This window comes from Lytechinus variegatus, chromosome 6 (genome assembly GCF_018143015.1).
Source record: "Lytechinus variegatus isolate NC3 chromosome 6, Lvar_3.0, whole genome shotgun sequence".
Lineage (NCBI taxonomy): Eukaryota > Metazoa > Echinodermata > Echinoidea > Temnopleuroida > Toxopneustidae > Lytechinus > Lytechinus variegatus.
Window position 1 is genome coordinate 37,681,576 of NC_054745.1, and position 14,113 is coordinate 37,695,688.

At 36.7% G+C, this 14,113-nt stretch overlaps 1 protein-coding gene across 2 annotated transcripts in view; it reads left to right on the forward strand.

The window, feature by feature from the left end:
- Positions 1 to 14,113, forward strand: part of LOC121417428 (glycine N-methyltransferase-like) — a 47,571-nt gene that overhangs the window by 478 nt on the left and 32,980 nt on the right. The window contains exon 1 of one of the 2 annotated variants that reach the window (XM_041611136.1): positions 9,237 to 9,557. The exons of the other annotated variant lie outside the window; for it this stretch is intronic. Coding sequence (XP_041467070.1) covers positions 9,363 to 9,557 — 195 coding nt within the window. The 5' untranslated portion in view covers positions 9,237 to 9,362. Of the gene's footprint in view, positions 1 to 9,236; positions 9,558 to 14,113 lie in introns of those variants that run through there. 2 annotated transcript variants of the gene reach the window in all.

Below are 14,113 nucleotides of genomic sequence, written 5' to 3' on the forward strand. Positions count from 1 at the left end.
TAATTAGCTTCAATGAAGCAACGAAGATGTTAAATTCGTATATACGAGACATGAAGACCATACAAACATGTATTTCAAATGTTATATAATGCAAGCGCGGAGCGCGAGCTGACATTTTTTTTGACATTCAGACCTAAAGAAATGACATTCTATGTTCTATTTTTTTTAAATCATTAATGGTATGGGTATTATACACTCTTAAAACAAATCAGTAAAATTGACTATACCAGTAGTCAGCTGGGAGCAACTGATATGGCAATCACTGATATTCATATTTCTGACATATATTCTACTCAGAAATAACTCTGTTCTAGTAAAATGTGACTTGAAAATAGTCAAATATGACTAGAATAACAGTTGCACCCAGCTGACTCTATTAGCTTGTCATTTTTGACTGATTTATTTTTAGAGTGTATCACGCACCCCCCCTCGCATCAATAATTGTTTGGTTTTATACCGTATAAAACCAAACAATTATTGATGCGAGGGGAAAATTGAGATTTTAGACCTAAAATGGGACACTTAATTCACGTTTTTGTAAATCATGAAAAAGGATGGGTAATTTTTTGTCTTCCTACATTAAAAATGTGAGCGCAAACCGCGAGCAGAACATTTTTTATATTCTGATCTGAAACTGGATAATTTTAGCACGTTTTGAATAAAGATCAAGCTGCGTATCTCAATAAATATGTGGGTGCGTGTTATAGAGTAAGACAGAATGTGGGCACTCTGAATACATTTCATTTTTTATCATGAAAATCAATAATGCGAGCGGAAAATACTTGATATTCCGATATGAAAAAGGTGAATTCAAGCACTATCTAAAGCACTGTATAGGGAAATTGTGAAGTGGATGTGGATAGCTATAAAATGAGAGTGCGAAGCGCGAGCTGATATTATTATCATGATTTTGACCTAGGACCAGGACATTCTAGGCCTAAGGGCATTTTGTCATCATACGAAAATGATATGTTCTGTCTTCCTATTCCTCTCCCTAAGCGCGATATAAAACTTATAGATATTTCTTTCTGAAAAAGGGACAATTTAGTCATTAGGAATTCCTGAAAATTTTATTATCATATTTACCTAATGTAATAAGCCTAATGAGTGGGTGAAATTTGTTGACTTCGAGGCCTAAAACCTCCACATTTTAAGCACTTTTGTAATCATTAATAGGGTTTATGAGTTGATATATTTTCAACAATAGTGTTAGCGCAAATCGCGAGACGAAAATTTTGATAAACTGTCATAAGGGGGGGGGGGGGTGGGTATTAAGTAGTTTGTTATATAACTAATATATAAAGAATCTTATGAAATAAACTAAGACATTATGTAGGCCTACTTGGCAAATCAAATAATGCGAGTGCACAACACAAAAAAACTGCAAATGATATTCACACAATGAAACGGACCATTTTACAGAGCACATAAATAAATCAATTTGTAAATCAAACAAAATAATGAAGGCTTGATGTCCGAGCTGAAATATGCTTCGTATATTGACTTCAAAACTTCATATTTTAAGCTACATATCAGCCTATTGAGTAAAATGTGTATCCCATCGAACAGGCAATGCGAGCGGCGAAGTGCGAGCGAAAATTTAATATAGTGACATGAAATATACATTTTAAAAAATCGTTCTCCAAGTCCTCCCCTGACCATTTCGTCTTCTTTTGTCCTCCTTTCTTTCCCCTACTTCCCCCCCCCTTTTTTTTGCTTCGCCAATATTTATTTATTTATTAAAACATCTTTATACAGGATAACATGTTCAGATAAAATACACTGTTTTCAACACGGTCCTGTTACATAAACATATCAAACAACAATAAAAATGCATACAAACTTAATGAAGTTAAAATACTGGGTATGCTTAATTTACAATAAAAGTTGCACAAAAAATAGAGCAGGAAGATAGAGAGAAGTAGGATAGAAATAGTGTGGTTAAGTATATGGCAGAAGTAGAGAGAGAGAGAGAGGGAAAAGAAAGGAGTGCAACAACATAATACTGAATTAACTATAAATTAACTATACAATAAAATATGGATAAAAAATCAGTCTACTGTCAAATTAAAAATACTTGTTTTTGTACGACCTCTTGAAATGTAGGAGGTTAGTAATATTCTGGAGTTCATTTGGCAAGGAGTTCCATGTCTTTATTGCACTAAATTTAAAGGATTGCTTGAAACTTTCAATATTTGGCTTAGGTAATACAGCATTCAGCGAATCAGCGTTACGTGTATACATTCCATGTCTATATGTCTAAATGTCTAAATAGTTCAATATCATTACAGAGTCTAATTATATATAGGGGCAAGTCCACATTGGTAAGCTAAAATACATAAAAAATAATCTCTCCTAGTATCAAAAGATTGCCATTTCAGTTTCTTCATTAAATCTGTACAACTAACAGATAAATCATATTCTTTCATTACAATATGCCGCTCGCCTTTGCAGTCTTATGATAAGTTCCCTATTTTTCAATGAACAATTACCCCAAACGGAACAAGCATAATCTATACATGGCTGAATAGTTGTTTTATATAAAGTATTAAGTAAATCTGGTTTAAGAGTTGAACTTAAATGTCTTAAAGCATGTAACTTAAATGATATTGATCTACAAAGATGTTTGACATTAACATTCCATATGTGATTACTATCAACTTTAACATCTAAATATCTTACAGAATTAACTTGTTTAAGTTGCTCACCATTAAGCTTTATATCCAATTTTCCTTTGTTTTTTGAATAACGAGTTGAAATAAGCATAATACTTGTTTTAGTAATATTGATCTTTAAACAATTGTCATTATACCACTTATCAATTTCATGTAAACATACCTGTAAATCGCGTTGAATATTACTTAACTTAGAATCGGAAATATACACAATAACATCATCAGCAAAAATATTACAAACAACAGTCGAAATGCATTGTACAATATCATTTATAAATATTAAAAATAAATCCGGGCCTAATACTCCCCCCCTGTGGAATTCGAACTGTTAAATCAATAGGGTTTGACTGTTTACCATGACATCTTACTGATTGCTTCCGGTTTGTTAAGTAACTTTTGAACCACATAAGTTCTGTACCAGATACTCCATACTTTTCTAATTTAAATAATAACATTTCATGATTAATTGTGTCAAAACATTTAGATATATCTAAAAAACAAGCGCCTACCATTTCGTGATTATTAAGTACATCATACCAGTCATCAATAACACGATGGAGACAAGTTACTGTCGAGTGATGTTTTAAAAAAGCAGACTGATCAGAAGTTATCAAATCATTTTCAATTAAATAAGAATGAAGACATTTCTGAACTAATTTCTCCATAATTTTGGCAAGATGGCATACAACTGAAATTGGTCTGTAATTTGAACATGAATCCTTTGACCCCTTTCCTTTGTAAATAGGTGTTACTCTTGAATACTTCCAGTCATCAAATACGATTCCATTTTTTAAAGAGTAATAAAAAATACAAGTCAACGACGAAAGTATGAGAGGTGATGATATATTAAGAAGTTTACTATCAAAATCTAACATGTCTAAGGTGCTGTTGCAACTAAGATTAGATAAAAGCCTCAAAACCTCACTCTCGGATATAATTTTCATATCAAAAGTATGAATACATTTTGGGTTTTTCCAATTCGGTAGTTTACAATGATTAAAAGAATTAGTCATATTTCGTCCAACATTAGCAAAGTATTCGTTTAGGTTTTCAGGACTTAGGTCATTATGAACAGTTTGAATATTTCATATTACCAGTAGCCATATTAAGTTCTTTCCAAAGCTTTTTAGAGTCATTTTTAAACTTAGATGAAATTTCAATAAAGTATTTCCTTTTTGCTTCACGAATAGAAGAAAGAACTTTATTTCTGATTTTACGATATTCATCTTTAAAGTCATCATTATCATCAGACTTGTCTTTAAGGTAATCACGTTGATATATAAGTTCGAGAATATCATTAGTCATCCAAGGATTATATCTATTCTTTACCCGTACTTCTTTAATAGGGGCATGTTGATTACATATTGATAAAAATGCTTCCTTCTATTTGAACCATATCTGATCATTAATAACTGAGCTTTCATAATCATTACCATTAAAATTGCATAAAACATCACATTTACTAATATCATTAAGAAATGAAGATTCATCAAATTGTTTGGAATCTCTAAACCTGACTGTTTTATGTTGCAATAGTAGTATACTGGTACGTATAGCATCATAACTAATCCTATTGTTCTAAACAATAGAAATATGAATTATAATCCGATTATAAAAAATTAATCAGATTATAAATATGAAATATGAATTATGGATTATAAATTATGGAAATATGAAATATGAAATATGGATTATAAATTATGGAAATATGGATTAAAATTAGAACAATAGGATTATAAATAATGGATTATAAAATATGGAAATGTGGATTATGAATTAAAACAATAGGATTAAAAATAGATGGGCGGTCAAGTGGCTCCACGAAGGTGTGACGTCATAGAGTGACGAAACCTGAAAAAAATGACGTCATAGTGGATTGCACAACTCGATGACGTCATGTGCATACTCGAAACAAGAAGAAAGTAAATGGTGACGTCATAGTGGATTGCACAACATCGATGACGTCATGTCCATTCTCAAAAACAAGAAGAAAGTAAAGAAACAATAGACAAGTGTCGGACATGTCCAATCATGACCATACTCAAAAACAAGAAGAAAGTAAAGAAACAATAGACAAGTGTCGGACATGTCCAATCATGACCATACTCAAGAACAAGAAGAAAGTAAAGAAATTAAAAAACATGTCTTGGACATGTCCAAGAGAACAAGAGAACGGGTGTAGAAAACAATTCACCTTTATTAATAGTGTATATCGTCACATTCTAAATATAATATCAACGTCATCCTTTCATTAAACAAAAATATACGTTATGTTTACCTAAAATAGGGTTACAAAAATGCATAAAAGAGCAAGAACGATGTCGAAAGAAAATAGTGTAGAGAGCTGGACTATCGGACATACAACAACATGTACAGTTATTATAACATCCATAACGTTAAAACTATAGGAGACGAGATGGAAGGTGAATCACGAGAAAATGGATACGAGGGTTTTCATCGTCTGTACCTCTCTTCATAGAAGAGGGTCAATCGGACATACAATCAGTGAAACAGATCGACCAGAGCAGAAACGTGGAAGGGAAAGATACCACAAATCATCAGAGTATCAATGGTGATCGAAAAGGCATGGAGACTGGTAAAGATATAGTAAGCAACACAGGTGGACGCAATGAGAAAAATGGAACCCACATCGCCAAGTACCCAATCAGTGGAAAAGATGATCGAGCAAAGTACGTCACCGTTCGAAATTTCAGAGGACAAGTCTACGTCGATATCCGAGATTTCTACGAATCTGGCGGGGAATACTTTCCATCCAAAAAGGGGATCACTTTGACAGCGAGGGAGTTCAAGGCAATCATGATGATTTCGAAGAACATAACAAGAGCAATCTACAGCGGTCAAAATAAATGACATCCTTCTGACAGTTTATAAAACGCATCGACTATTAATAGTAGTATTACCATAATCATTATTACACAACAATTTTATTGGTCTTATACTTACAAGTCATATTTCAATTTTGTTCTTAATGTTGACTCCTTGCTATACAATATGATTACGATTGTGTACGGTTGATGATTATTTTGAGCAAACGAATGGCAAGAATAAAGTTTGACATAATTTAACTTTACATTATTTTTTCTTTTTAACATATCTTTGGTTGTAAATGTTATAGATGGACAGTAAAATAGATCAATACAGATGAAGCTTTTGTCAAATAAAGAGAGAGAGGGAGAGAGAGGATGGGCAAACGATGAGCACACATTCGAACGTTCGCTAAATGTTTATCTTCTTCGCTGCACTTAACCACGAACTTTATTGTCAACGCTATGAGACAATAGAAATTTAAAATGCTGTGTAAATGTTTTTCACGATGCGGGGATCGTCAACTCCACCCTAAAATGTTGACCTTTCCTCTCGACACTTCACCACGATCCCATTTGGATCTATTTATGGTAAAGCCCCAGTCACATATAGAGCCCGGACCATCCCGGATCTAATCCGGGATGGTCCGGGGAGAGATCCGTGTTGGCGCCTAGGGCATCCTTGGAGGTCCGGGGTGGTCCATGTTGGTCCTTGAACGTCCGGGAGGCCAACACGGCAGTTTTTGACTGTCAAAAACATCCGGCGTCATCCGTGGACTGCCGGGTTGGCAAAGCCATCCGGGATGGTCCGTGTGGCTACCGTGTAGGTCCGTGTGGCTGACGTGTAGGTCCGTGTAGCTGCCGTGTAGGTCCGTGTGGCTGCCTGGAGTATCCTTGGCAGTCCGTGTTCTTCTTTCCCATCAAATCTTTACAAATCTATTTACTTTATGAACTTTTCAGTAGTTGTTAAACAGTGCTAAATTTATTTATGATTAAATGGATGATTAAATGATTCATAATGTTTTCTTACGCTTTGGAGATTGGCCCCAACCTAATATTTGTAAACTTAGTGCATATATGAATAATTCGTTTTCTCTTTTTTTTCTAATATTTATCCCAACTTTGTCTGTTATTATTATTTCACATTTCATTTTTTTTATATGTTATATGTATATGTTATGTACCTGTTACATCGAAATTGTACATTAAGTTTTATACTACTGCCCTTCATCGACAGTTATGTGTCATGACCTGGGCCTATCTTAATTTTTATTATGTTTTCTATTGAATTGGAAAATTTATTTCCTTTATTGTGATTTCAATAAAGTGATATCAAATCAGTGGCGTACCTAGGATTTTCCACAGGTTGGGGGGGGGGCAAAATCGTTCGCCAAAAAAAATTGACAAGCCAAAAAATAAAAATAAAAAAAGGGTTTTCAATCACAAATTGGAAGTTTTGAGTTTTGATATATTTTTGAAAAACATCATAATACAATGTTGCGACAAGGATGAGAAAAAATGAAACAAATGAATAAAAGAATAAATAAATAAATAAATGGATATCAGCTCATTATTATGAGCAGATTTTAATTTGCTGTGTTGATCCTTGAGCTGACGTGTTCATCCTTGAGCTGACGTGTTGGTCCGTGTAGCTGACGTGTTGATCCGTGTAGCTGACGTGTTGGTCCGTGTTGCTGACGTGTAGGTCCGTGTTGCTGACGTGTTGGTCCGTGTTGGTCCTTGTGGCTGACGTGTTGGTCCGTGTTGCTGACGTGTTGGTCCGTGTAGCTGACGTGTTGGTCCGTGTTGCTGACGTGTAGGTCCGTGTTGCTGACGTGTTGACGACGTGCTCTGCCGGCATGGTCCGTGTAGATCCATGTGAAGCTGCCGTGTTGATGCCGTGTTTACAGTCATCCGGGGCAGAACTATCCCGGACCTCCCCGGATCATACCGGCATTGCCGTGTTGATCCGTGTCTATATGTGACTGGGGCTTAAGCCCCAGTCACATATAGACACGGATCCTCACGGATCAACACGGCAATGCCGGCATGATCCGGGGAGGTCCGGGATAGTTTTGCCCCGGATGACTGTAAACACGGCATCAACACGGCAGCTTCACACGGATCTACACGGACCATGCCGGCAGAGCACGTCGTCAACACGGACCAACACGTCAGCAACACGGACCAACCCGTCAGCTACACGGACCAACACGTCAGCAACACGGACCAACACGTCAGCGACAAGGACCAACACGGACCAACACGTCAGCTACACGGACCAACACGTCAGCTACACGGACCAACACGTCAGCTATACGGACCAACACGTCAGCTACACGGACCAACACGTCAGCAACACGGACCAACACGTCAGCTACAAGGACCAACACGTCAGCTACACGGACCAACACGTCAGCTCAAGGACCAACACGGCAGCTATATTGACCAGCACGGCAAATGAAAATCTGTTCATAACAATGAGCTGATATTTATCTAATTATTTATTTATTTATCTATTTGTTCATTTTTTGTCATCCTTGTCGCAAAATTATCATGTTGTGTTTAAAAATATATCAAAACTTCCTTAACCAGTAAAAACGCAGTTTTTATACAACACAGTTTACTGTTTTTACAGTAATTGTTAGATGTTAAGTACTTGAAATCTTGAAAGACAAATGTAATTTCGATTTGATTTGATATCACTTCATTGAAATCCCAATAAAGGAAAGAAATTTAGAAAGTCTATAGAAAACATAATAACAATTAAGATAGGCCCAGGTTATGACGCATATTACTCTCGATGCAGGGCAGTAGTATAAAACTTAATGTACAATTTCGATGTAACAGGTACATAACATATAACATATACATATAAAATATTTTTTAAAAATGAAATGTGAAATAATAATAACAGACAAAGTAGTGGGTAAATATTAGGAAAAAAGAGAAAAAAAAATATTCATACATGCACTAAGTTTACAAATATTAGGTTGGGGCCAATCTCCAAAGCGTAAGAAAATATCCTGAATCATTTAATCATCCACTTGAATAAATTAAGCATGTTTGTGTCAACTGTTTAACAACTACTGAAAAGTTCATAAAGTAAATAGCGCTGTAATGATTTTGATGGGGAAAAAAGAACACGGACTGCCAAGGATACTCCAGGCAGCCACACGGACCTACACGGCAGCTACACGGACCTACACGGCAGCTACACGGACCTACACGGCAGCCACACGGACCATCCCGGATGGCTTTGCCAACCCGGCAGTCCACGGATGACGCCGGATGTTTTTGACAGTCAAAAACTGCCGTGTTGGCCTCCCGGACGTTCAAGGACCAACACGGACCACCCCGGACCTCCAAGGATGCCCAAGGCGCCAACACGGATCTCTCCCCGGACCACCCCGGATCAGATCCGGGATGGTCCGGGGTGGTCCGGGCTCTATATGTGACTGGGGCTTAAGTTCCAGTTTACCGATAGACCCGTTTCATAGTTTAGAACAATAGGGATTAGTTATGACGCTATACGTACCAGTATACTACTCGCGCAAGAGAAAGAAAAAAAGGATGGAAAAGAAAAGAAGGCGAAGATCACGCTGGTGATAATGAAGAAGAAGAAGAGGAAGAAGAAGATTGAGCTTGCGAGGTCAATGCAGAATCATGGTGGTTTTTGGCGGGAAGCTTGTACATACACATCTCAAGAAGTATTTGTTTAGGATCGCCCGTCATTCATGTGTGCTCTTGTTTGCGGGCGGATCAGGGGTATAAGACATCGCAGATTTTAACATCGCATCATCAAACTATCTCCAGACTAGCTTAGCGTTCACACCCTTGACAATTCGTCTCTCCGATAAACATGTCCTCGAACAATTCTAATTCTCAGCGTTCCTTGACTTTCAAGGAGAAACTGCAAAATCTGGTGGCATCCTTCTTTCCTATGAGCTCTTCTCAGCTACAATCTACCGTGGAGAGAGCCGTAGAGAGTGTTCAAGCGGGTGTTCATGCTAGATCATCATCCATCGATGATACTCATCATGGTGAAACAAGCGGGGTAAGTGAACGTGATGCTCTTAACGAATATTCATCAAGAGATGTGGGGTTTTCTTGTAGTAGTAGTACTAATGTTTCCGATACACCTGCCAACACTGACCATTCAGTACCTGAAATTGCTGCGCGTGAAATTGCAGCTCCTTCCCATCACCATGGTCCCGGTTCGATCTACACCCGTCAAAGTGTCCCTCCTCCGCATGTTAATTATAACCTCTCTTCCGATGAAGACGAAACACCCGGGCTAGCTCATAAAATGGAGAAACAAGTTGGGGGTAAACGCAAACGTTTTAACAGTGTAGTCGGTGGTAAGAAAAAAACAAAGACAAAAAACCTAACTGTGGAGCGTTGTGGCCCAGTGGATTAGTCTCCGGACTTTGAAACAGAGGGTCGTGGGTTCAAATCCCAGCCATGGCGTAATTTCCTTCAGCAAGAAATTCATCCACTGTGTGCTGCACTCGACCCAGGTGATGTAAATGGGGACCGGCAGGAAGTACTTCCTCAAAAAGCTGTGTGCGCCTTAATCGGTTGCCTAGCTTAGCCGGGTAATAATAATAGCAGTGCCTTTTTAAAGCGCCATGAGCACCGAAAGGTGGACCTGTGCGCTATATAAGTAGCCACCATTATTATTATTATTATTAACTCCACCCAACAGTGTGGAGGTGGATCGATAAACTAGAACTTACCATAAATAGATCCAAATGGGATCGTGGTGAAGTGTCGAGAGGAAAGGTCAACATTTTAGGGTGGAGTTGACGATCCCCGCATCGTGAAAAACATTTACACAGCATTTTAAATTTCTATTGTCTCATAGCGTTGACAATAAAGTTCGTGGTTAAGTGCAGCGAAGAAGATAAACATTTAGCGAACGTTCGAATGTGTGCTCATCGTTTGCCCATCCTCTCTCTCTTTATTTGACAAAAGCTTCATCTGTATTGATCTATTTTACTGTCCATCTATAACATTTACAACCAAAGATATGTTAAAAAAGAAAAAAATAATGTACAGTTAAATTATGTCAAACTTTATTCTTGCCATTCGTTTGCTCAAAATAATCATCAACCGAACACAATCGTAATCATATTGTATAGCAAGGAGTCAACATGAAGAACAAAATTGAAATATCATGACTTGTAAGTATAAGACCAATAAAATTGTTGTGTAATAATGATTATGGCAATACTACTATTAATAGTCGATGCGTTTTATAAACTGTCAGAAGGATGTCATTTATTTTGACCGCTGTAGATTGCTCTTGTTATGTTCTTCGAAATCATCATGATTGCCTTGAACTCCCTCGCTGTCAAAGTGATCCCCTTTTTGGATGGAAAATATTCCCCGCCGGATTCGTAGAAATCTCGGATATCGACGTAGACTTGTCCTCTGAAATTTCGAACGGTGACGTACTTTGCTCGATCATCTTTTCCACTGATTGGGTACTTGGCGATGTGGGTTCCATTTTTCTCATTGCGTCCACCTGTGTTGCTTACTATATCTTTACCAGTCTCCATGCCTTTTCGATCACCATTGATACTCTGATGATTTGTGGTATCTTTCCCTTCCACGTTTCTGCTCTGGTCGATCTGTTTCACTGATTGTATGTCCGATTGACCCTCTTCTATGAAGAGAGGTACAGACGATGAAAAACCCTCGTATCCATTTTCTCGTGATTCACCTTCCATCTCGTCTCCTATAGTTTTAACGTTATGGATGTTATAATAACTGTACATGTTGTTGTATGTCCGATAGTCCAGCTCTCTACACTATTTTCTTTCGACATCGTTCTTGCTCTTTTATGCATTTTTGTAACCCTATTTTAGGTAAACATAACGTATATTTTTTTATAATGAAAGGATGACGTTGATATTATATTTAGAATGTGACGATATACACTATTAATAAAGTTGAATTGTTTTCTACACCCGTTCTCTTGTTCTCTTGGACATGTCCAAGACATGTTTTTTAATTTCTTTACTTTCTTCTTGTTCTTGAGTATGGTCATGATTGGACATGTCCGACACTTGTCTATTGTTTCTTTACTTTCTTCTTGTTTTTGAGTATGGTCATGATTGGACATGTCCGACACTTGTCTATTGTTTCTTTACTTTCTTCTTGTTTTTGAGTATGGACATGACGTCATCGATGTTGTGCAATCCACTATGACGTCATTTGTTTTTCAGGTTTCGTCACTCTATGACGTCATACCTTCGTGACGTCACTTCACCGCCCATCTTTTTTAATCCTATTGTTTTGATTTATAATCCATATTTCCATAATTTATAATCCATAATTTATAATCCTATTGTTCTAATTTCAATCCATATTTCCATAATTTATAATCCATTTTTTTAATATTTCATATTTCCATAATTTATAATCCATATTTCATATTTCATCTTTCATATTTCATATTTATAATCGGATTATTTTTTTATAATCGGATTATAATTCATATTTCTATTGTTTAGAATAATAGGATTAGTTATGACGCTATACGTACCAGTATACTACTTGCAATTCATGAACATCAAAATCAATGCAAGTAAAGATTAAATAATGGTCGCTCAACCCTATAATAGGGGGAGGGGGCTGGGGCGCCCCCCCCCCTCAGATCCGCCTGTATGGAAGGATTATTATCTTCATACGAGGAGCATCCGTGCATACATACAATGTGTGTTTTTCAGGTTCTACTCAGGTTCTACTGGGGATTTCTTTTTTTGCAGCAAGAATGCCCTTATAAAAATCGCCAATGGTATTTGAATGGTGCCGAATGGTAGTTGAATGGTGATCTGAATGGTAAATGGTACGCGAATGGTATTTAAGTGGTGTTTCAATGGTAAGTTCTTAATGGTAATTGGTAGTTTATTTAATGGTAAATGGTATACCATATACCCAATGGTGTTTCAGTGGTATGTGACTAATGATATGATTGGTATGATGAATGGTATACATTTACCCAATGGTGTCTCAGTGGTATTCAATGGTGTCTCAGTGGTATGTGCTTGTAATGGTATGATTGGTATGATGAATAGTATACCATACATCCAATGGTGTCTCAGTGGTATACAATGGTGTCTCAGTGGTATTCAATGGTGTCTCAGTAGTATGTGCCTGTAATGGTATGATTGGTATGATGAATAGTATACCATACATCCAATGGTGTCTCAGTGGTATACAATGGTGTCTCAGTGGTATTCAATGGTGTCTCAGTAGTATGTGCCTGTAATGGTATGATTGGTATGATCAATGGTATACCATACACGAATGGTGTATCAGTGGTATACAATATTGTCTCAGTGGTATTCAATAGTGTCTCAGTAGTATATGCCTCTAATGGTGTGACTGGTATAATGAATGGTATACCATACATCCAATGGTGTCTCAGTGGTATACAATGGTGCTCAGTGGTATTCAATGGTGTCTCAGTAGTATGTGCCTGTAATGGTATGATTGGTATGATCAATGGTATACCATACACGAATGGTGTATCAGTGGTATACAATGGTGTCTCAGTGGTATTCCATATTGTCTCAGTAGTATATGCCTCTAATGGTATGACTGGTATAATGAATGGTATACCATGCACCAATGGTGTCTCCGTGGTATACAATGGTGTCTCAGTGGTATTCAATGGTGTCTCAGTAGTATGTGTCTCTATAATGGTATGACTGGTATGATGAATTGTATACCATATACCCAATGGTGTCTCAGTGGTGTCAAATGGTGCCGAGTAGTAAGTGCCTCTAATGGTATGACTGCATGGTATACCATTATATACCGAATGGTGTCTCAGTGGTATACAATGGTGTCTCAGTGGTATTCAATGGTGTCTCAGTAGTATGTGCCTCTATAATGGTATGATTGGTATCAATATGGTGTCTTAGTAGTAAGTGCCTAGTGGTATATATAATCATGTTGGATAATTGTAAAGCCATAGTGGCTTAGTGGTGTTTGCCTAATGAATGCCATTTGTGTTAATGGTGAATGGTATGCCCAATTGCATTACCCATTAACATAATTCCGAAGGTTTAAAGAAAATGTATCAAAGATTAAAAGGTATTTAGAGTTAATTAAATATTTGAGCTGTGACTTTTATGCGAGCAGCTTCCCCAAATCAAGTGTAATCGCTCATGATTGTAAACATGATCTCTTGCATTCTTTTAAATTGCCTTTGTCCTTATTTAAAGTAAAAGGTCTATATGTGTTTAAATATTATTGATCCAGTGGTTATGATACAATATCATAAATTTGTTATATTTTACAATTGTACATATTACCTTCTAAATTTAAATCTGATGCAATGGGTGCAAAAAACAAAATCAATCGGTCAATGAATCTTTTTTGATAAAAAGGGTTTTAATTTTGCTTGTTTATGGTCGCTTTTTATAAAGAGAACTATGTATTGAGTGTTCCAAGAAGATATTGGCAATCAATCCCAAAATTCGATCAGATGCAAATTTACAGAAAATGATACATTAAGTTTATCTATAGAACATAACAATTTGGATTTTTTTATGGATCAGTTGCAAGTTTGCAATGAAAAGTATGACTCTCATGATT